The following is a 23346-nucleotide window of genomic DNA, read 5'->3' as shown; positions in this document are numbered from 1 at the left end:
CTCATGAGAGAAAGGAGGGGATGGTCCCTGAACTACACTGAGAACTACTGGTACAGTAGAAACAACTGGGACTTTGGAATCAAATAGATCTTAACTCAGATCCCAGCTTACAGTTGTTAGTTGTGTTGCCTTGAACAAGTGGCTTCATCTATCTGAGTCTGTTTCTTCTGTTGAATGAAGAGAAAAGTGTACTGTAACTAATAGGATGGTGTAGGGGTTAATAGGTATTTGTTAAGTGTCTAGAACTTGGTAGGTGTGTGGTAAACATTATTTCTCGGGGCTGCTGCTGCTTCTTTTTTTTTTTTTAATTGCTTAAAGTACCTTAGTAAGGTCTTTATTAGTTTTGGTTGGGTTTTGTATGGGTGTTATGGGTTTGTTTGTTTTGCAATTCTCTTCCTGTGCCTACTCTATTCAAATGTCATAATACATAAAATTATTTTGTGGTCCTTGTTTGCTTTCATATCTCTCTCCTACTAGAAGTAAACTTCTTGAGAACAAACAATCTTGTCTCTATTCAAATCCCCAGCTCCTAGCAGGCCGTACGTACATGGTAGGCATTCAATCAAGTTTGAAGAGAATGGCATCTTAAACCTCAGCCTAAAATGAACATAAGACAGTATCATTGTCTGTCCCTTTCTACCAGAACTCAGTACCTTTAGTTTTGTTTCCTACTGCTTAGTTAATTGGTTATGGTACCAGTAAGGGTAATTTTCTGGAGAACTAGAGCCACAGAATGAAAAGCTCCTGCTAGAGCTTAAATCACTTCAGGTAGACCTTAGCCACCCTCCTATTGTCTTCTCTCTCTTCCCATTGCCAACTTTCACTGGGAAGATGGCAACAATATGATAAAAGAAGTACTATTTAGTGGATATTTAGCAGTTCATGGTTTGTGCAGAGCACAAAGAAGGATACAACTTAATCTGGCACAGAATCACAAAGTATCTTGTGATGTATCTCCTGTTGCCATTTATGTTTTCATGGTTTTGAATAGCCCTTCAATTGGAGATGGTCTCTGACTTCCATAAGCTTGTAGTCTAAGTGGGGAAAATAGACTTTTACACAATGGACCATAATTCAGAACAGGGCGAGGAGTGAAGCGGAGTTTATCAGCAGCCAGCTTCAGGATTCCAGAATGGAATCTTGATGTTGTGATTTCTGTGATATGTGCTGTTTTTGAAAGTCCTACTCAAGGCCCAGGAAGCTCCATGTTCTGGTTCTGGCATGCTCCACTGCCATTTAAAGGCTTCAGATGAATCTGAAATCGGAAGTAGAAGACAAAGTTGGGAGTGGTTGATACAAAATTACAGAATGCTAAGGAAAATTAGGCCAGTGATTCAAATTCAAACTTACTTAACATGTATTGAAACAGTAAACTAGGTTCTTTCCCATATCTCATGTGATATCCTGCGAGGTAGGTAGTGCTGTTGCCATTTTCCAGATGGAGAAATTGATACTCACATACATTCAATCATTTGCGTAGGTTTATATACCTAGACATGATGGGACCAGGATTTTATCTCTACCCGTAAGCTTAGCAATCTTTGCATTTAACTATGTCGCCTTTATTTGGTAAGCCCTGTAAGTCTCTTTAAAGTGTTGTTGTTGTTGTTATTGTTTTACTGGGTGGAGAAGGTAAATGATAAAAATAGAATTATGATTCTAATGTTTCTAAAAAAAACAAAACCTTCTCCCCCAAATGCTCCCAACCAGTACCCAGCAAGTGGGCACAAGTTCGTGAAATGTTTAATTTGTTGAAAAGTATTTTTCGTTTGTCTCTGCCAATAGCCAGATCTAGTGTATCTAAAAATGCCTGTCGCCCTAGCTGGTTTGGCTCAGTGGATAGAGCATTGGCCTGCGGACTAAAGGGTCCCGGGTTCAATTCTGGTCAAGGGCTCATGCCTGGGTTGCAGGCTCGATCCCCAGTGGGGGATGTGCAGGAGGCAGCCAATCAATGATTCTCTCTCATCACTGATGTTTCTCTCCCTCCCTCTCCTTTCCTCTCTGAAATGAATAAAAGTATATTTAAAAAAAAAAAACAGTTTGAAAAGCAGTAAATGCCATCTTAATGACAGGCACTTTTATTTTTTATTTATTTACTTATATTTTTATTGATTTCAGAGAGGAAGGGAGAGGGAGATAGAAACGTCATGATGAGAATCATTGATTGGCTGCCTCCTGCACGTCCCCCACTGGGGATCGAGCCTGCAACCCAGGCATGTGCCCTGACTGGGAATCGAACCGTGACTCCTGGTTCATAGATCGACGCTCAACCACTGAGCTGTGCTGGCCAGGCTTTTTCAAACTTCTTGATGAGCCAGTCACATAATCTCAGTACTACCACATCCCTATCTATATGATTATTTCTACACTAATTTCTTTTCTTTGTCTGCTCATTCCTGCCCCCAAATGGTGAAATAAAACTATTTGGGGAACCAGAATGATACGTATAGGCAGAAGTCTAGAGTAATCACTGTTTTAAAGGTACATATGAGAGGAGCAACCACGGGAGAAATGGAAAATAGAAGAGACGGCCCTAGCTGGTTTTGCTCAGTGGATAGTGCGTTGGCCTGTGGATTGAAGGGTCCTGGGTTCAATTCCAGTCAAGGGCACGTGCCTGGGTTGCAGGCTCGATCCCCAGTAGAAGGCATGCAGGAGACAGCCGATCAGTGATTCTTTCTCATCATTGATGTTTCTATCATTCTCTCCCTCTCCTTAAAAAGGAAGAAAATAGAAGAGATGAAGCCATCTGATTCTTACTCTTTCCTCCCCAGGTAGAATTGATTGAGTTGGCAGAGCAGTGGCATGTGGCTAAAAGCCTGTTCGTGGAAAGGGCCCTCTGTAAAATAACATGTCTCATTCTTTTATCACCATCTCCCTTTCTTCTCTAGTCTTCTTCGGGCAGACTGTGAGAAGCTGCAGCAATGTCTGATTTTGTAGAAAGTGAGGCTGAGGAGTCCGAAGAAGAGTACAACAATGAAGGCGAGGTGGTGCCCCGAGTCACCAAGAAATTTGTGGAAGAAGAGGATGACGGTGAGGAGTCCCCAGCCTCAAGCTTCCCATTATTGCTAAGCTGTGGATAGTTGGATTCTTGCTGATGAGAGGCTCAGGCTAAGCACAGAAGTTATCACACATGAAGTACCAGCTTGAGAATTTTCAGTCATTCATAGAAAATATTTACTGAGTATCTGCTATATGCCAGGCCTTGTTCCTAGAACTAAGAATACAAAATAAAGACCTAGCTATCGTAGAGTTTACATTAAGGGGAGAGAACAGACAAAATAAATACATATGTAATGTAATGTTACCCTCCTTTAGACACCAAGTAATGTTGGTATTTATGCACTCAGTTTCCTATTTCTCTCTCCAAATCCAATCATTAGGGTTATCGGCAGAGTAGAACCACGAGATGGCTTTAAAGGCGGAAAGGGAAATGTAAGTCTCATCAAGAGAATTATGAATGAAAGCAGAAATATAGCTCTTATAAACTAAGAGGAAAGCATAGGTTATTGGTGGCCGTAAAACCTCTAGTAAAGAACCAGAGTAATTAGGAAGATCATCTTGACTACAGACAGATGGTGAATACAGAAGAGAGATAGTCCTTTCCAGGTGCTTCTGTTCTAAGTCAGTGTTTTTGCATCTTTAGATGAGGCAGAAGAGTTAGTATGGCACCCAGGTTATTAGGTTCAGAACAGATGGAGAATCACAGTTCAACCGGTGGCCCTGCCCCACCCCCAGCGTGTTTCCCAAAATCCGTGCCTCAAACGTGCATGTTTTCCAGATGAAGAGGAGGAGGAGGAGAACCCAGATGATCAGGATGAGCAAGGCAACCTGAAAGGCTTTATCAATGACGATGAAGATGAAGGGGAGGAGGATGAGGGTAGCGACTCTGGTGATTCAGAAGATGATGTTGGTCACAAAAAGAGAAAACGCAGTGAGTAGTAGTCTCTCCTCAAGGGAAGTGAGGCTGGGGTGGAAGTTGCAGTGAAGAAGGGAGCCCCACTGTCACCATGGTAACACTTTGTTTTTTCCAGCATCTTTTGATGACCGCCTGGAAGATGATGATTTTGATCTCATTGAGGAGAATTTGGGTGTCAAAGTCAAAAGAGGAGTAAGTGTCATTCTTTGTTTCTCCCCCTGGGGGTGAAGGAAAAAGCCCTTTAAATCCAGTGACTCCAGGGGAAGGAGACATTCAGAATAGTTTGAGGAACATCAGAGAAGAGAAAGTTGCTCACTACATTGTGCTGTGCTGTGGGGCCTAGATTTATATTCTCAAGATTTGGGTGTCTGTTAGAAAAAGGCTTGTCAGCATTTCAAGAGTAGGCGTTAGGGCTGAAAGTACCACTTAATGTGTTCTCTCCCATCTCCCTTGGTCAGCATAGCTGGTGGGGAAATGTGAGTGAGACTGGAGAGCAGGCATCCTTATGTAAGTCCCCTCAGACCTTGATGAAGCAGGTTTTCCCACCCTTAGCAAAAATACCGCCGTGTCAAAAAAATGTCAGATGACGAGGATGACGACGAGGAGGAATATGGCAAGGAGGAACATGAAAAAGAGGCCATTGCAGAGGAAATCTTCCAGGATGGCGAAGGGGAAGAAGGCCAGGAGGCTGTAGAGGCCCCCATGGCTCCTGCAGAGGAGGAAGAGGAAGATGATGAAGAGTCAGGTATGTGGCATCAGGCAGGGAGGCCATGTTGGGTGAGTGTTGGGATTTCCTAGCCCCTAGGAATAGGATGGGAAACCAGATACAGGCCCCAACACTTGACACAAAAAAGTTCCTTTTTAGGAGCCTCCCTACTCTTCTCCACTGGCCACTCATAATAGAAACTAAAGACACCTAGTCCTGGCTCATCTTCTGGCTCTGAGCACTAACCCCTCCCTTTCCTGCGCAGACATTGACGACTTCATTGTGGATGATGATGGACAGCCTCTGAAGAAACCTAAGTGGAGGAAAAAGCTTCCTGGATACACAGATGCGTGAGTGGGGTCTGTTACAAGGTGGTGGTATGGCATCTGAGTGAACCCAGTCAAGACAGAGTCAGCTCTAGCCAATTTGGCTCAGTGGATAGGGCATTGGCCTGCATGCAGACTGAAGAGTTTCGGGTTCAGTTCTAGTCAAGGGCATGTACCTCAGTTGCACACTCGATACCTTGCCCCAGTCTGGGCTCATGGGGAGGCAACCAATCGATGTTTCTCTCTGTCTCTCCCCCTCCCTTCCACTCTCTCTAAAACAAAACAAACAGTAGAAAAAGTATTTTTGGGTGAGGATTAACAGATCCACTGAACTGGATAGGAATCCATTTGCCCTGTTGCTATTTGATTCCTGTCACTAGCATTTGTCAAAGATGGGCTTTTTATCCTTCATAAATCATACCCCTAGAAATATCCTCCAGCTAAGCCTTTATTCCACATGAATATGCTTTTTTTATTGATTTTAGAGAGAAAGAGAGGAAGGGAGAGGGATAGAGATAGCAACATCAATGAGAGAGAAACATCATGGATCAGCTGCCTCCTGCATGCCACCTACTGGGAATTGAGCCCACAACCCGGGTATGTGCCCTGACCAGGAATGGAACCATGACCTCCTGGTTCCTAGGTCGAAGCTCAACCACTGAGCCACACAGGCCAGGCTGAATATGCTTTTTTATTTGCCTTTCTCTTAACTTTTTAGTTGCCTTGGAGCAAGTAAAGGATCAGTGCAGGTGCTGCATTTCTCTCCTCTCACCAGAACCTGGGCCAACGGCCTTTTGCTGTCACCCACAGGGCCCTGCAAGAAGCCCAAGAGATTTTTGGTGTGGACTTTGACTATGACGAATTTGAGAAATACAATGAGTATGATGAAGAACTGGAGGAAGAGTATGAGTATGAGGATGATGAAGCCGAGGGTGAGATCCGAGTGCGTCCCAAGAAGACCACCAAGAAACGTGTGAGCCGCAGGAGCATCTTTGAGATGTATGAGCCCAGCGAGCTGGAAAGCAGTCACCTCACAGATCAGGACAATGAAATCCGAGCCACCGACCTGCCCGAGAGGTTCCAGGTAAGAAACCACCAGCCTCTGTCCTGCTGATTTGTCATCATCTTGCCTGAGCATCTTTGCTGCAAGGGTGGTAGCAGAGAAACAACCTAACAACAATCTGATAGCAAATGGTATCTAAGAAGTCAGCTTTGAACTCCATCTGAATAAGAGGTATATGGAGTGCAGCTCTTGTAGGAGGGAAGATAGACTCGAGTGCTGCTTGTGGTTCTTGAAATGGCACTCGCTCTTTAGCAAAATATGAAGTGCCTACCTACTTCCTGCCAAGGTGACACTCTTCCAGGTATTGGAAATGTGTGCTGCAGAGCACACTTTTGACCAGAGTGGTGTGTGTTTTTCCTATGTAGGATGTAAGAAAAAGTCAGCCTCACTCTGTTGTCTTATTCCTTGCAGCTCCGCTCTATCCCAGTCAAAGTGGCTGAAGATGATGAACTAGAAGAAGAGGCTGACTGGATCTACAGGAATGCTTTTGCCACACCAACTATTTCTCTGCAGGTACCCCCCAAAAAAATCCTTATGTTTGACATGAGCCAGAAGTTGAGCTGCTCCTCCCGTGTGTGTGTGTGTGTGTGTCTCCACACGTGGGTGTATGAGAGATTTTTCTGACAGGATCATCCTGTGACATGAAGCAGTTTCAGAAAGAACTGATGAGACAAAACAGGTAACAGTATTGTTGCTGTTTCTTTTTTCTTCCAACTGTAGGAAAGCTGTGATTACCTGGACAGAGGGCAGCCAGCCAGCAGCTTTAGTCGAAAAGGGCCCAGTACAATTCAGAAGATTAAAGAGGCCCTGGGCTTCATGCGAAATCAGCATTTTGAGGTAGCACCTCAAGTTCTAGTGGCCCATTTCCAGTGGTTAGAAATTCATCTAGAGGATGAGGGTCAAGATAACCCCCTTTTCCTGTCCTCAGCAGTGGTCCCTAGACTCAAAAAGTGTGAGGACTAAAGGAGAGCCTAGTGATCAAGAGAACAATGCTACCCTCTCTGCAGTAGTTTCTTCCCCTGCGGCTGGAGAGCATGCATCCTGGATGGGCTTGTGAGGGAGGCCACACTTCCAAACGGATGAATATCCTGGACTATCTATCCCAGTGGCAAAGGGGATCTGAACAGATCTTTCTCCTCTGGTTGACTGTAGTCTCCTTGCCACCCTAGGTGCCTTTTATTGCCTTCTACCGGAAGGAGTATGTGGAGCCTGAGTTGCACATCAATGACCTGTGGAGGGTGTGGCAGTGGGATGAAAAGGTAATATTGATCCATGCCCCCCAAGGGGCTTAGGGCTGGATTGGGCACCACTATCACCAGGGCCCAACCTCTCTCAGCAGTCCAAACCCCCACCAGGCCTCTCAAGTTTCCCAGGGTCTCCTGGTAAGGAACAGAACAGCCTTGGGACTCCAAGGCTGAACACCAGCCCTTACTGCTGCCCTATCCTATCCTAGTGGACCCAGCTGAGAATCCGCAAAGAGAACCTAACGCGGCTGTTCGAGAAGATGCAGGCTTATCAGTACGAGCAAATCTCTGCTGATCCTGACAAACCTCTAGCTGATGGCATCCGGGCTCTGGACACCACCGACATGGAGAGGTAGCGTATGCAGGATGTATTTCACAACAGGGAACCCTTAGATCAAAGGCAGGCCCCCCGGAGAGAGTAACCTTGCAAAATTATCAGTACATGTATATAAAGTTACATGGGAAACCAAATTATAACCAGAAAGTAGCTTGTGAGCCTGGAATCAGAAGGGGTGTGAGAGGGGACCAGATGATTTTAGCGGTCAGCATCATGAAACTGGGGAGGAGGGACAAGGACTATCTTAAGGACTCTGAACTTTGCTAGAGACGTGCTGCCTTGTCTTCCTCTCCCTTTTTGTTTTCACTTCTAATAGCCACAAACCACCGTTTGTTTGACATATTCATCCTTTAAGATCCATTGGTTATGCCCTGGCCCGGTGGCTTAGTTGGTTGGAGCATAGTCCCGTGCACCTAAAGGTTGCAGGTTTAATTCCCAGCCAGGACACATTCCTGGGTTAAGGGTTCCATCCCCCGTCAGAGCACATACGGGGGGGCAGCCAATTGATGTTTCTCTCTTTCTCTCCCTTCCTCTTTTTGTAAAGTCAAAAAAACATATCCTTGAATGAGGGTTTTTTTTTAAACAGATACATTGGCCTGGCTGGTGTGGCTCAGTGTTTGAGCATTGACTTATGAATCAGGAGGTTGGGGTTCTATTCCCAGTCAGAGCACATGCCCGGGTTGCCAGCTCAATCCCCGATTTTGGGGTGTGCGGGAGGCAACTGATCAGTGAATCTCATCATTGATGTTTCTATCTCTTTCTCCCTCTCCCTTCCTCTCTGAAATCAATAAAAGAAATATATATATATTTAAAAACAGACACATTGGTTATAATTAAATCATGGTCTGGGGCCATTTGTTGTCTATAATAATTGTGGAATACAGGCACCCATTTTAGTTGGGATCTCGCCTCATGGGTATTGGACCTCTTGTAGCAGAACTGTAGTGTACTCTTCCTCGGTAACAGTCGAGATCTTATGTTCCTTCCCTCCAGGCTCAAGGATGTACAGTCGATGGATGAGCTGAAAGATGTCTACAGCCATTTCCTGCTTTATTATGGTCGTGACATCCCCAAGATGCAGAATGCCGCCAAGGCCAACCGCAAGAAGCTAAAGCGTGTAAGGGAAGAGGGAGATGAGGAAGGTGAGTGCTGGGAAAGAAAACCCAGGAAACTTGATGGCCATGGCATCTCTAAGGATGTCCTTGGCTGGATGCCCTTTGGGGCTTCTCTATATGTGTCAGATCCTTGGGAGTGATTGGAAACTTGAACACTAACTCCATTTTCCCTCCCAGGTGAAGGTGAGGAGGCAGAAGATGAGGAGCAGAGGGGACCAGAGCTCAAGCAGGCTTCCCGGCGAGACATGTATACCATCTGCCAGAGTGCTGGCCTAGGTAAAAGCTAGCTCTTATGATCTGGGCATTCAGCCTTGAGCAAGGGAAGTTCCCTGATAGTCACTGGTGGGTAGAAAGAGGATTTAAGAAACATCTGAGTGAATTACCAATCCAATTCTGAATACTTGCTCCCATGTGCCATGCTCACCCCACAGTAATGGTCCAGTCTCCCTAAATTCCTGAAGGAATGGGAAACTCAACACGGTTAAAGGGAAACAGCCAATCCATTCTATCTTTGGAAAGTCCTTTTATTAAACTGTAACCTCCGCTTTAGTTCTGAGCCCAGGAGTTACATAGAAAATTTCTGTTTCTTCTGCCTCATAACAACCCATCAGATGTTTAAAGTCAGTTTTTTCATTGCTCTTTGTAAGACATCCTGGTCCTGCTCATTCATGACCCCATTAAAGTCTAGTTCTGAGAATTGCTACTCTAGACTCTTAAGAGTCAAGACCCCAGCTATTACCTTACCTCTCACTCTCCTGTTTACTTTAGATGGCCTAGCCAAGAAGTTTGGGCTTACTCCTGAGCAGTTTGGGGAAAACCTCCGGGACAGCTACCAGCGACACGAGACAGAGCAGTTTCCTGCAGAGCCCTTGGAGCTGGCCAAGGATTATGTTTGCAGGTAGGCTTGCAACAGGTGGCTCTCAGGAGGAAGGGCCTGAGGCCAAAGAGACCGCATCTTGAGCTCTTCCATTTTCTCCACAGCCAGTTCCCTACACCAGAAGCTGTGCTGGAAGGTGCCCGCTACATGGTAGCCCTGCAGATTGCCCGAGAACCCCTCGTCCGGCAGGTGCTGAGGCAAACATTTCAGGAGAGAGCCAAACTAAATATAACCCCCACCAAGAAAGGTAGAAAGGTGAGCTCTGGGCTTTAATCCAACATGTGGCCCAGCCCTGTGCTTGAGCTGAATTTCTTATAGCTCAGTTGTCTTCCTGAGAGCAGAGAGGCAATCTTTTCTCCCAGGTCAAGCCAGCCTATCTGCAGGCTGATGATTCCCCCTTGATGTATACAGGATGTGGATGAGGCCCACTATGCTTACTCCTTCAAGTACCTAAAGAACAAGCCTGTTAAGGAACTGAGAGATGACCAGTTCCTCAAGATATGCCTGGCTGAAGATGAAGGACTGCTCACCATTGACATCAGCATAGATATGAAGGGGGTAGAAGGGTAAGCAAAGCACTGGGGTAGGGACTCTTGGGGAGGGCTTGGTGATGAGTCTTTGGGAGGAAGGGGTCCCTCAGGTAGCTCAGTTGGTTAGAATGTCATATCGCTACACCAAGGTTGCTGGTTCTTGTATGTCCAGGGCACATACAAGAAGCAATCAATGAATGTGTAAATAAGTAGAACAACAAATTGATGTTTCTTCCTTCCTCTCTCTTTCTAAAACCAATAGGGATAAAAATTAAAGAAAATGTGAAGCACAGTTTCAGAATTGAGCAAGCCATTGTCCCTGGCTTGCTTGCAGTGTTTGTGCATATTTGGGCATCACATTTTCTCCATCCCTAACACTAACACTAACTGCAGTGTTGTTTCTTCTCAGCTATGGCAATGACCAGACATATTTTGAAGAGATCAAACAGTTCTACTACCGAGATGAGTTCAGCCACCAAGTACAGGAGTGGAACCGGCAGCGCACCATGGCCATCGAGCGAGCTTTGCAGCAGTTCCTCTACGTGCAGATGGCCAAAGAACTCAAGAACAAGCTGCTGGTCGAAGCCAAAGAGTATGTCATCAAGGTGAGAACTGAAACTCATGATCTTTAGTTCTATGATTTCCCCAAACTAGAGCTGAGAGTAAAAAAACCTCTTGCCCAGCCCTGACCGGTTTGGCTCAGTGAATAGAGCATCGGCCTGCAGACTGAAAGGTCCCAGGTTCGATTCCCGTCAAGGCGGGCACATCTCCAGTAGGAGGTGTGCAGGAGGCGGCTGATCGATGTTTCTCTCTCATCGATGTTTCTAACTCTCTGTCTCTCTCCCTTCCTCTCTGTAAAAAATCAATAAAATATATTTTAAAAAAAGAAAAAGAAAAAGAAAAAACCTCTTGCCCAGGCCAGTGTGGCTCAGCATTGTCCTGTGCACTGGAAGGTTGTGGGTTCAATTCCCTGTCAGGGCACATGCCTGGATTGCAAGATCAGTCCCCAATTAGGGTGCATATGAGAGGCAGTTAATCAGTGTGTCTCTTTCACATCAATGTTTCTCTCTCCCTTCCTCCCACTGCAAAAAAAAAGAAACCCCTTAATAGTAGCTAATGGAGAAACACTGGTGGCAGGCTGAGCATAAGCTGAGAGGCTTTGGGTCACTGCAAGACCTCCCTGCTTGAGGAGCCTCTTTCCCCACCCCCAAATCCAAACATTCTTTTTTTAAAAATATATTTTATTGATTTTTTACAGAGAAGAAGGGAGAGGGATAGAGAGTTAGAAACATCAATCAGCTGCCTCCTGCACACACCCTACTGGGGATGTGCAAGGTACATGCCCTTGACCGGAATCGAACCTGGGACCCTTCAGTCCGCAGGCTGACACTCTATCCACTGAGCCAAACCAGTTAGGGCCCAAACATTCTTTGTTTATATTGCTGTCCTCTGTATACTCTCCAGTTTCCAAAAGCAAGGTATGCTTCCGGTTATAAACCTGCCAAATGCAAGGAACATGCACATACGAATACAACCTTTGCACATGTGTACCTGCGTCTGTTTCCTTAGCACACTTGGTGAGTTCCTGATGGCTATAGTGTCCGGTGTGTCTCCTCTCCAGGCTTGTAGTCGAAAGCTCTACAACTGGTTGAGGGTGGCACCCTACCGGCCAGATCAACAGGTAGAGGAAGACGATGACTTTATGGAAGAGAACCAAGGAAAGGGCATCCGAGTCCTAGGCATTGCTTTCTCCTCTGCCAGGTAACTGCCTATTCCTGCACATCTGTCATCACCCTTACCTGTATTCCTAATCTTATTCTGCTCTTACTCATATCCTCATATTGCTGATTATCACTCTGTTCTTTTTTTCTGTCTGGCTGGCAGAGATCACCCTGTGTTCTGTGCCTTGGTCAATGGTGAAGGAGAAGTGACAGACTTTCTCCGGCTGCCCCATTTTACCAAACGGCGGACTGCTTGGAGAGAGGAAGAACGGGAAAAAAAGGCAAGTGGCTGGGGCAGGTTACCAAGTTTACATCTTGAGTACATCTTATAATTCAGTGGGGATAAGGGTTTATGGTCTAAGCAACATCTCATGCAAGACCCTGATGATCTCTGACCTGGTCACTTACCCCTCAAGTCCTGGGATAAGTCTCACTTCCATAGGCAGTAGATGGCACTCAAGTTCTGGTGTATAATTTACTTCTGGCTTGAGGCCAGTTCCTAAGCCTTGTGTGCTTGGGAGCTGCCCTTACTGCCTCTGTTCTTGCATCTGGGTCAGCCTGTTCCAGGAGCTGAAAGCCACTGAGGCATTAGGCCAACCTTTTCCCTGCTTTAGTCTTTCAGTGTCTGTTTTTCTAAGGAAAGGAATTTGAATTCATCTCATGTGTATGATTCTGATTTTTTTAACCTTAATGGTATCTTTAAATTTTGTTGAGAGTGCCCATTCTAAAAATTAATTTTTAACAAACAACTAAACAAAGAAATAAAACTCTTACAGAGGAGGTAAGAGTAGCCCTGAATGCTAGGTAGTAGTTTATATTAAGGCAAAGTAAAATATTTTCAGTTAACCACAACCCAAGTAGAAGCCATCTATACTAATAAAAGGGTAATATGCTAATTAGGCCAGACATCTTCCGGACATTCTTCCGGACAAAGCCATGGTGTCAGGGGCTGAGGCAGAGGCGGTTAGGGGCAATAAGGCCGGCAGGAGAGAACAGTGAGGGGTGATCAGGCCAGCAGGGGAGGGCAGTTAGGGGCCATCAGGCAGGCAGGCAGGTGAGCGGTTAGGAGCCAGTGGTCCTGGATTGCGAGAGGAATGTCCAACTGCCAGTGGGATTGGGCCTAAACCGGCAGATACCCCTGAGGGGTCCCAGATTGGAGAAGGTGCAGGCCAGGGTGAGAGACCCGCCCCCCCCCCCCGCATGAATTTCGTGCACCAGGCCTCTAGTAATATAATAACCTTAGAAACTATTAACAGATATAGAATACTAGAGGCCCAGTGCACGAAATTCACGCACGTCTGGCATGGAAGGTCAGGTCCCAGCTGATCTCTGGGCCCTGGGCAGCACCTGGGCCCCCAGGCCCCTGCATGCCTGCTCCGTCTGAGTCATCAGGCCCCCGCCTGGCTCCGTCAGCACCTGGGAGCTGGGTAGCAGCCCTGTCCCCCGCTGCCACTGCTGGTCACCCCGCTCACACCCGCCTTGGCCTGGTACTGCCCACTCATCTGCTCCACCATCCCACTATGGTTCTGCTCATCGGGGCCCATCCGACACCCGCCATGTTCCACACCACCCCCTGGTGGTCAGCACACATCATAGCGAGCGTTGGAACTCCCGGTCAAACTCCCAGTCAAGGGGACAATTTGCATATTAGGCTTTTATTATATAGGATTACAACCAGAGATCCTATAATCCCATTATTTTGTTTCCCAGTTTGACAGCATATGACATATTATTCTCTGGTCTTGTAAGGTGCTGAGCTACTTAGGGAGAGGGAAATTCCTGAAATCTCCCTGTCTTCAGAGCCATTTAACTCCAATTTTCTTTCAATCCAGGCTCAAGACATTGAAACCCTGAAGAAATTTCTTCTGAACAAAAAGCCTCATGTGGTGACAGTCGCAGGAGAGAATAGGTAGGAGGGCACCAGATGACTGGTCTAGGCCTGGTTTAATGTCACTCATCTTTTATTGTTGGATCTGGCATGTGCCTGTGTAGATCCTTGATAATACCCCATCCCAAAAGGGGGTATCCCTGGGAATATTGTACTTCTTTGTCTTCAGAGGTCTCTCCTCCCCCACAGCCCTTCCCCATATCCCAGCCATGAGACTGTACATCCATGAGAAATTGTGCAGAAATAGCCCTGATTAACACCTTTTATTTCTCCAGGGACGCCCAGATGTTGATTGAGGATGTGAAGCGCATTGTGCATGAGCTGGACCAGGGCCAACAGCTTTCCTCTATTGGGGTGGAACTGGTTGACAACGAGTTGGCCATTCTCTATATGAACAGCAAGAAATCAGAGGTAATGCCGGAGCCCTACCCTTGGGACCTGAACAGCCAAGAGCTATCAGTCCCAGAGAGATTTAATAGGGAAGCAAAGGTTACCAGGGCACTTAATCCATGCGAGGCATTCCATTCAGTCCTGTTTCAGACTGGGAGCCTCAGAGATTAAATTGGTCCCAAAAAAGCAGTCCCAGAGGAAAGGAGAAAGTGACTTAGAGTTAGATCAGTTTCGATTTTTCTCTTGCTCTTGGCACTAAGGGGACTTGATGGCCCTGCTAACCTTTGTTTGACTCTAGGCAGAGTTCCGGGATTATCCTCCAGTGCTGAGACAGGCCGTCTCCCTGGCCCGGCGCATCCAGGACCCTCTGATTGAATTTGCCCAGGTGTGCAGCTCTGATGAAGACATCCTGTGTCTCAAGTTTCACCCTTTGCAGGTGAGTAGGATTTGCCAGGCAGGCGTGGGTGGGAAGAATTGCACAGTAACCTTATCCCTGCCTGCTGTGTATCAACAGGAGCATGTGGTGAAAGAAGAGCTGCTCAATGCCTTGTACTGTGAATTTATCAACCGAGTCAATGAAGTTGGGGTCGATGTCAACCGTGCCATTGCCCACCCTTATAGCCAGGCCTTGATCCAGTATGTGTGTGGCCTGGGACCTCGAAAAGGAACACATCTTCTAAAGGTAGGATTGAATTGAATCAGAAAATAGGAGAAGTTCCATATCCTTGAGCCTATATACTTTATACTTGCTAGTATGATTTGACAAGAAGACCAAGTTCAGAGAGGTATAGGAACTTGTCCAGAGTCATCCAGCTAGTGAGCGTCAGAGTCAGACTTCAGACCAGGTGGCCACAGCTATGCTCTTCACTATTTTACTATAGTGACTCATGGGAAAAATAGCCATAAGCCGTGATTGAAAATAGTTGGAAGAAGGTGAGAGAGTACTCAACACAAACCTCAGGGTAATGGCGTTTTTCCCAATGGGAAGGGAAAGGATTTCAATCAGGCGTATGCAGGGAAATTCAAAAGTATTGGTGGTAATATTTTTTAAGGTGAGTGATGGGTACTTGAATATATGTTTTATCATTAACTTTTTTTTTTATCCTCGATGTTTTTCCATTGATTTTTAGAGAGAGTGGAAGAGAGAGCGAAAGACAGAAATATCGATGTGAGAGAAACACATCGAATGGTTGCCTCCTGCACGCACCCCACCTAGGGGCCCCGGGCTAGGGAGGAGCCTGCAACCAAGGTACGTGCCCTTGACTGGAATTAAATCCAGGACCCTTTGGTTCACAGGCTGACGCTCTATCCACTGAGCCAAACCGGCTAAGGCTATCAACTTTTAAGCCATACATTATAAAGTAGTTCATTAAAACAATTTTTTAGTGTGCTATCCCTCCCAGGAGCATGCCCACACCTTTCTTCCCTCTGAGGTGTACATCTCCTAAACTCTAAAGGTCTCCATACCACTTGCAACCAGGAAGCAAAGGGCAGTGGCATCTCGTCCCAAGCCAACCTCTAAACCTGTCTCCAAGACCCCCTTTTCTCTGACTTTCCAGTGAGCCAAAGCAGCCCAGCCTGGGCTCTCCTGTTGCTGCTTCTGTCCTAAGCCCTTCCTTCTTTCAGTTCCCAGCTTTAATAAATGCACTCTCACAATAAAAAATAAATAAGTAAAATAAATTTTTAGTAGCAGATAGTCTGGTATAGTGCTCATTTAGATAGTGGGCTGTAGGGACAGAGTTCCTACCAGGAAGCTTTCCCAGGAACCTGAAAGCAGGCTGGGAGGTGGGGCCTGCCCACTGCTCTGGCTCACTCCAGACCTCTCCCCTAGATCCTGAAGCAGAACAACACCAGGCTCGAGAGCCGGACCCAGCTGGTTACCATGTGCCACATGGGTCCCAAAGTCTTCATGAATTGTGCTGGCTTCCTGAAGATCGACACAGCCTCCCTAGGGGACAGGTGATGCCCTCTGCCTGGATAAACCAGGAGGAAATCCCTTGGGTTTTATTTGGGGACTTGAGGGGATTAGGGCTGCCAAAGGGCCACAAGCCTATTTAAATTAGGAAATGTTTTAAAAGTGAGGAAACTTTATTCAGTCAAGAGCTTCTGACCTATGGAAAAGATCAGTTCAATTATGTGAAGCTTTTTTGTGAGAGAAACATAAGAACCAACTTAGTTTATAAATTAAGAACGGAAAACATAAGATTTTATTCATTAAACACAAATTTGTTGTTGCTGTGGTGTGTCGTGGCTTGTAAGGGTGGGAATAGCAGGAGCAATGGAAAAGGAGTGGGGATATGAGGAAGTAAGGAAGGGGGGAAGTGATTCAGTATGTTTTGAGATGATGTTATTGAGAGAAAGTTCTATTCACTTGAACTTTGGACTTCACTATTGACCTCTTCCTCTCCAGAAGTTATCAACTCAGTCTTTGGAGGATCTTTTCCACGGGCACATAGCTCCTCATTCAGTAATGGAAATCAGTGGGGAAATAGGCTCAAGTTCTAAAACTTCATTTTCCACCCAGCTTTGCTGTAACACTCCACGAATAACATAGGTCCATGTGAGTGCACGGGCAAGACCAGCCTGGGAAGGCTTTATGGGGGAAAATAGCTGTCAGCAAATTCTCAAAGGTCTTTTCCCCCTTTTTGCTTTATCTTATTAAGAGACTCATATAAGTTCATTGTATAAAATTCAACATATAGGAATTTATGCAGAAAGTGGAAGTCCCCCATAATCCCACCCCCCAGAGATAACTACTATAACAATTGATGTATACTGCAACTTTTCTAAATTTTATTTTTGCTATGCATTTACTAACTACCCATTTACTGCAAAAATGGGATCATTTGGTTCATAGTGTTTTGCAGTGCATTTTTCACATATCAATATATCATGGCCATTTTTCCATGTCAGCACACATAGATCTACCTCATTCTTTTTAATGGCTGTATAGTATTCCATTGTATGGAGGTACCCTAATTTATTTACCAGTTCCCTATTGGTGGACATTTGGACTGTTATTAGAAGCTTCTTGTTTTATATCCTGCCCCTTTTCTGCCTTTCCTTTAGCACTGACTCATATATTGAAGTCCTTGATGGTTCTCGAGTCCATCCTGAGACCTATGAGTGGGCCAGGAAGATGGCAGTGGATGCTCTGGAATATGATGAATCAGCTGAAGATGCCAATCCTGCAGGAGCGCTTGAAGAGATCTTGGAAAACCCAGAGCGACTCAAAGACCTAGACCTGGATGCCTTTGCGGAAGAACTGGAGAGGCAGGTGGGTGACAGTGTAGAGCAGGGGTCCTCAAACTACAGCCCGCGGGCCACATGCGGCCCACTGAAAACATTTATCCGGCCCACCGGGTGTTTTTGCCGCCGCTGTGTGCATAGGAATTTGTTCATAGTTTTTTTTTAAACTATAGTCTGGCCCTCCAACGGTCTGAGGGACAGTGAACTGGCCCCCTGTTTAAAAAGTTTGAGGACCCTTGTTGTAAAGAGCCTGGCATAAAAGCCATCCCAAGTGGCATGGTTGGGAGGTCTCGGGCAGCAAGTCTTCAGATAAATCCCCAATACTATTGGTGTGAGAAACCTGATTTTCTTTTCTCTCCCTCCCCCCCGCCCCATGTGCCGTACTGGGTTTCTCAAAGAAGTTTTCAGTTTACTTGTTAAGGAGCCAAGGCCACTACGCTCATTATGGGGGTGGGAGGAAGCTTGCAGGGGCTCAGTAGTAGAGTTTCTTCCTAGGCCTTCCTCCTCCTTGCCAACAGTGCAACCTCGTGTTTATCTGTTATACATTGGGGTTCTGTGAAGCCCTTTTATCATAGACCAGTGTTCCATGGGTAGGAAAAGGTTTGAAAACCTTTAGTTAATCTTGGGGCAGCGGTTCTCAACCTGTGGGTCACGACCCCTTTGGCAGTCGAACGACCCTATCACAGGGGTCGCCTAAGACCATCCTGCATATCAGATATTTACATTACGATTCATAACAGTAGCAACATTACAATTTTGAAGTAGCAACGAAAATAATTTTATGGTTGGGTCACAACATGAGGAACTGTATTTAAAGGGCCAGAAGGTTGAGAACCACTGTCTTAGGGCAGTGGTCGACAAACTGCAGCTCTCGAGCCACATGCGGCTCTTTGGCCCCCTGAGTGTGGCTCTTCCTAAGCCTTAGGAGGACCCTAATTAAGTTAATAACAGTGTACCTACCTATATAGTTTAAGTTTAAAAAATTTGGCTCTCAAAAGAAATTTTAATCGTTGTACTGTTGATATTTGGCTCTGTTGACTAATGAGTTTGCCGACCACTGTCTTAGGGGAAAGAGAAGCCCTGACAGGAACCACCTGGCTTACTCCTTTCATTGGAAGACTCAGGCTCAGGTTGGGGAACAGGTGCAAGGCTCTTCTTGATAATGGGCTTCTTCCCTAGGGATATGGTGATAAACACATCACCCTGTACGACATCCGGGCAGAGCTGAGCTGTAGGTATAAGGACCTCCGGACAGCCTACCGCTCTCCCAACACAGAGGAAATCTTCAATATGTTAACCAAAGAAACACCAGAGACCTTCTACATTGGTAAATTCTGGATCTGTTTTTAAGTGGAGGAGGATATGTAGGGGTGAGGAATATGTGCTTACTGTACACATGTAAATCAAACAATGATTCCAACAGAATGAGGTAGGTTTTTACTATACCAGGGGAGCTTTCAGAAAGATTATAGAGCCCTATCCTGGCCAGTGCAGCTCAGTTGGTTAAGCATTATCCAATGCACTAAACTGTTACCAGTTTCATTCCCATTCAAGGCATGTGCCTGGGTTGTGGGCTCAATCCCAGTAGGGGGTGTGCAAGAGGCAGCTGATCAATGTTTCTCTCTCCCTCTCCCTTCCTCTCTTAAAAAAATATCAATAAACATATTTTTAAAAAAAGATTATAGAGCACTAGACTGGAAGTCAAAACTGAGTTCAGGATCACATCATGTTTTTAACCTGCTGTGGAATCTTATGAATTCACTTTTAAAAGCCTCATTTTCCCATGTCATCAAATCAAGGGAAGACCTCCCTTTTCAAAGATGCAAGAGAAATCAGTTCAGATGCTATAAGACAAGTGTTCTGTCATTAAAAGGTGGTGGGAAGAAGTCGCCTCTCCAGTTCTCTCAACCTGTTCTTCCCTGTTCTTCCCTGTTCTCACCCCTTCCTCCAGGAAAGCTCATCATCTGCAACGTCACTGGCATTGCCCATAGGCGTCCACAGGGTGAGAGCTACGACCAGGCAATCCGAAACGATGAGACAGGGCTATGGCAGTGCCCCTTCTGTCAGCAGGACAATTTCCCCGAACTAAGTGAGGTATGTGCTGCAGTGTTACCATGGTCACTGAATTTCTTTGAGTTAATGGTCTTAGTGCCCTCAAAAGGAATAGGAAAGCAGGAGTGTTTAGATAATGCTTTACCAAATGAATACACGAAGAAGGAAGAGGACTGGAACCTACACAGGTCTAACATGAAGTCCCTCCATATGCTAGTCAGAAATTATCTATATGCTTTTTTCTACTCTGGCTCAGCCCTGAATCCTCTGGGCATTCCCCATTCTCTGGGCATCTAGCTCAACCAGATTAGAGATATGAGGACATGCATTTCTTCCCTGCAGGGTTAGGCACAGTGTCCCTATACTAGTTAGAGACTCCCTTTCATTTTTTTGTTCTCCAAACACATTTTTAATTTTTCCCACATTCTTCTAGACATCATCTGCCTTTTTTCATGGTCAGAACTCATTAAAGCCACCTGAAAGCTTTTTCTGGGTCTTCAAATGTTAGGCAGACTATAAAAGACCATTTCCCAATTTACCCAATAAAAGAAGCTGTTGGGATTTGTCCAGAATGTATAGAAAGCCAAGGGGCAACTGGTTCACTGAAATGAGTTCTAAGGAGACTGACATTGATGTTTCTCATGCCCATGAGGTCAGAACAAAATGGGAGAGAGGAGCCTCCGTTTCAGCTGGAATGTATAGGTTAGGTTAACATAAAAGATTGATCTGATGGCCAGTGGTGCCAAACATGAGTTATGAGTCAAATAACATTGGGGAACTTAACATTTTATGTTGGCAGAAAGTGGCTAACTCATTGTGTTTTCAGACCACGGTACCGGGTGTCAGTGGTAAAATAAATTATAACACCCTTGGCAGCTCTTCTGAATGTGTCATCTCCAGAATCTTAATGATCAGCTTCTCTCCTGATGCTCTCTTTAGGTCTGGAACCACTTCGACAGCGGTTCATGCCCAGGCCAGGCTATTGGTGTCAAAACACGGCTAGACAATGGTGTGACCGGCTTCATCCCCACCAAATTCCTCAGTGACAAAGTGGTAAAGCGGCCAGAGGAGCGAGTGAAGGTAAATGAATGACTAGGCAAAGGCATCAATTTTCAGCTGCCTAAATTGGGCTCTCGTTAACATTGGGCTGTTCACACCAGAAGTTAGGCTGTGTTCCCAGTGGCTGCTGGTAGGGCGAGAATTTCAGGGGGATTTATAACTAGCTGAAAGAAGCCAGGGCAAGAAGCATTTGAGTGCTTTTGTTCTCTGCCTTGTGAAACTTCAAGTTGCCAGCCCTTTGGGAGAGGGCTTTCGCTTCCTGTGTGGGAAGCTGTGATTTAGTCCAAGGGGCAGGAAGCAGGGCACAGCATTAAAAGCTGCGAGACACAAAGCCAAGTTCCCTTTCGGTTCTAGTATTCTCCTGCCATTAATTATGTATATACACACTAGGCACCAGCACTTGACTTTTACATATGTTGTCTCTAATCTCACCGCCTGATGGGGAAGGACTATTTCCTTCTCTTCTAAGAGAAATTCAAGTGCCTTTTCCAGGATTACTCAGTCTGTAACATGGCTGGTCCTGGATCTGCCAATTCTCTGGTTCTGAGTGTTGTGAACCCGAGAACTGTGGACTTGGGAAGGCTGGGCAAAGACTCTGTTCCTGATAAATGAGGCTAGGGAGAGTTTCAAAAGGAGAGCTGTGCAGAGTGACTGGCTTTTGCCACTGTTGAGACAGATGGGTTCAATCAAGTCAAGGATAAAGTCTAAAAACCAGCTCTTATTTTCCTTCCCCTCCAAAAAGGGCAGCCAGACTTTGACCACCTCCTAGGAGCAGTAACAAGGCAACTTTAAGGGAGAAAGGAATAGTGCCAGTAACAGGCTAAACCCCAGTAGACTCCAGGTGGTTTTCCTGTCTAGAGGAAGAGGCATCTACAAGACACAGCCAGTAGTCTGCAGATCAGACTCAACCCTGAACTCATCTGCTGTTCAGTAGGTGGCTGTCTTTGGGCAAGTCACTTCATCTTTCTGCCTGAACTTTGATTTGTAAAATAGGGCATCGGGCTAGATCATCTTTGTCCCTTCCAGCTCACATATTCTGTGGATCTAGGTGGGAATGACTGTTCACTGCCGCATCATGAAGATTGACATCGAGAAGTTTAGCGCAGACCTGACCTGCCGCACCTCAGACCTCATGGACAGGAACAACGAGTGGAAACTGCCTAAGGACACCTACTATGACTTTGATGCTGAAGCAGCAGACCACAAGCAGGAGGAGGACATGAAGCGGAAACAACAGCGGACCAGTGAGTGCCCACCACACCTGTGCACCGAGATCTTGGCAGCCCGCTCTCCAGGATGCATGTGCTAATGGCAGTTCCCCTTGCTCAGCCTCCCGATGGGAGTGAGTGCTCAGCTTGGAGGTGCTGAGGCCCAGAGGCATCAAAAGGGAGTCATTGGCAGGGCTGGAAACCAGAGTTTTCTTGGGTCACATTTTCTTTGCTAGTGCATGTGACTCCTGTCAGTACCCTAGGAACCCCGGTGAACACATCTTTACATCAGAAAGTCCAGGCCCAGAGAGGTTAGAAGAGTCTCAGAATTCAATAGGGGGCCAGAAGTTAAGCCATGGTTTGTCCCATTGCTATTGGTTCCCAGTTCCATCACCTGATCTGTACTTCTTTCCTGCCCTCTTCAGCATATATCAAGCGGGTAATTGCACATCCATCCTTCCATAATATAAATTTCAAACAAGCAGAAAAGATGATGGAGACTATGGACCAGGGAGATGTTATCATCCGACCAAGCAGCAAGGGCGAAAACCACCTGACAGTGACCTGGAAGGTCAGTGACGGCATCTACCAGCATGTGGACGTGCGGGAAGAGGGCAAGGAAAATGCATTCAGCCTGGGAGCCACCCTGTGGATCAACAGTGAGGTAAGAGCCAGCCCTCACTCACTTCTCATCCCCACGCCTGCCTCAGAAACAAGCCATTTCTGGCCACTTCAGCTAACACTAGTAACTTGTATGCATTACCTGCATGGATTTTAGCTCCATAGAACACCAACTAGGAGGTCGGTTGTGAAATAAGTCATTTGATATTAATTTTGTATATTTGCCCTTCGTCCCTGTCCTCCAAATTTTAAAATAGACTACCTAAAGCCCAGCCGGCATGGCTCAGTGGTTGTGTTGACCTATGAATCAGAGGTCACTGTTCCATTCCTGGTCAGGGCACATGCCAGGGTTTCAGGCTCAGTCCCCAGTGTGGGGCCTGCAGGAGGCAGCCGATCAGTGATTCTCTCTCATCATTGATATTTCTATTTCTCTCCCTTCCTTTCTGAAATCAGTAAAAATATGTTTTAAAAATAATAATAAAATAAAGTAGACTACCTAAAGAGAGCCAGTAGAAGAAGAGGAGAAAATACATGCAGGCACATGCATGTGCACACACATCAAATTTCTCTGTCCTTTTTTCAATGGAGTGAAATTTCATGAAGTTCCCTGTTGTTCCCAAGCACCAGGGAGAATCAAAGTTTAAATGATTTTGTGCCTCGTAAGCTTTAAATCTGAGCACAACTCAAACAGATGGATAAATTGAAGAGGCTTTGCAATGGAGTGAGGCTGCAGCAGGTCTGGGAAGTCCACCCCTCCCAGGAGTTTTATTCTGAGTAGATTTGATAAAGGGCCAGGCGTCTCAGATCTGGATATGATACATGGGCCTTTACCTTCTTCCCACAGGAATTTGAAGACTTGGATGAGATTGTTGCCCGCTATGTTCAGCCCATGGCATCCTTTGCCCGGGACCTTCTGAACCACAAGTATTATCAGGAGTGCAGCGGTGGGGACCGTAAGGTGAGCCCAGGGCCCCTTGAGGGAAGACATCACCCAGTCACTTAAGGATGTATGACTTCCCTTCAGTGTAGGGGTCCCTCAGCTGG

The 23346-nt window shown here is 45.9% G+C and overlaps 1 protein-coding gene across 1 annotated transcript in view; it reads left to right on the top strand.

The window, feature by feature from the left end:
* SUPT6H (SPT6 homolog, histone chaperone and transcription elongation factor) overlaps positions 1 to 23346 on the top strand; it is a 34022-nt gene that overhangs the window by 6573 nt on the left and 4103 nt on the right. The window contains exons 2-31 of the mRNA XM_081109576.1: positions 2889 to 3030; positions 3779 to 3931; positions 4032 to 4108; positions 4469 to 4661; positions 4888 to 4972; positions 5759 to 6032; positions 6423 to 6524; positions 6732 to 6848; positions 7181 to 7270; positions 7465 to 7607; positions 8586 to 8734; positions 8885 to 8983; positions 9476 to 9605; positions 9689 to 9839; positions 9996 to 10150; positions 10524 to 10719; positions 11736 to 11875; positions 11999 to 12116; positions 13668 to 13744; positions 13999 to 14134; positions 14412 to 14549; positions 14628 to 14795; positions 15945 to 16072; positions 17183 to 17390; positions 18542 to 18689; positions 19314 to 19456; positions 20354 to 20494; positions 21522 to 21717; positions 22107 to 22345; positions 23147 to 23260. Coding sequence (XP_080965702.1) covers positions 2922 to 3030; positions 3779 to 3931; positions 4032 to 4108; positions 4469 to 4661; positions 4888 to 4972; positions 5759 to 6032; positions 6423 to 6524; positions 6732 to 6848; positions 7181 to 7270; positions 7465 to 7607; positions 8586 to 8734; positions 8885 to 8983; positions 9476 to 9605; positions 9689 to 9839; positions 9996 to 10150; positions 10524 to 10719; positions 11736 to 11875; positions 11999 to 12116; positions 13668 to 13744; positions 13999 to 14134; positions 14412 to 14549; positions 14628 to 14795; positions 15945 to 16072; positions 17183 to 17390; positions 18542 to 18689; positions 19314 to 19456; positions 20354 to 20494; positions 21522 to 21717; positions 22107 to 22345; positions 23147 to 23260 — 4317 coding nt within the window. The 5' untranslated portion in view covers positions 2889 to 2921. The remainder of the gene's footprint in view (positions 1 to 2888; positions 3031 to 3778; positions 3932 to 4031; positions 4109 to 4468; positions 4662 to 4887; positions 4973 to 5758; positions 6033 to 6422; positions 6525 to 6731; positions 6849 to 7180; positions 7271 to 7464; positions 7608 to 8585; positions 8735 to 8884; positions 8984 to 9475; positions 9606 to 9688; positions 9840 to 9995; positions 10151 to 10523; positions 10720 to 11735; positions 11876 to 11998; positions 12117 to 13667; positions 13745 to 13998; positions 14135 to 14411; positions 14550 to 14627; positions 14796 to 15944; positions 16073 to 17182; positions 17391 to 18541; positions 18690 to 19313; positions 19457 to 20353; positions 20495 to 21521; positions 21718 to 22106; positions 22346 to 23146; positions 23261 to 23346) is intronic.

The sequence above is a fragment of the Myotis nattereri genome (assembly GCF_964212035.1).
Source record: "Myotis nattereri genome assembly, chromosome: 16".
NCBI lineage: Eukaryota > Metazoa > Chordata > Mammalia > Chiroptera > Vespertilionidae > Myotis > Myotis nattereri.
Note: the sequence above shows the minus strand (reverse complement) of the source record. Positions and strands in the feature narration are given on the sequence as shown.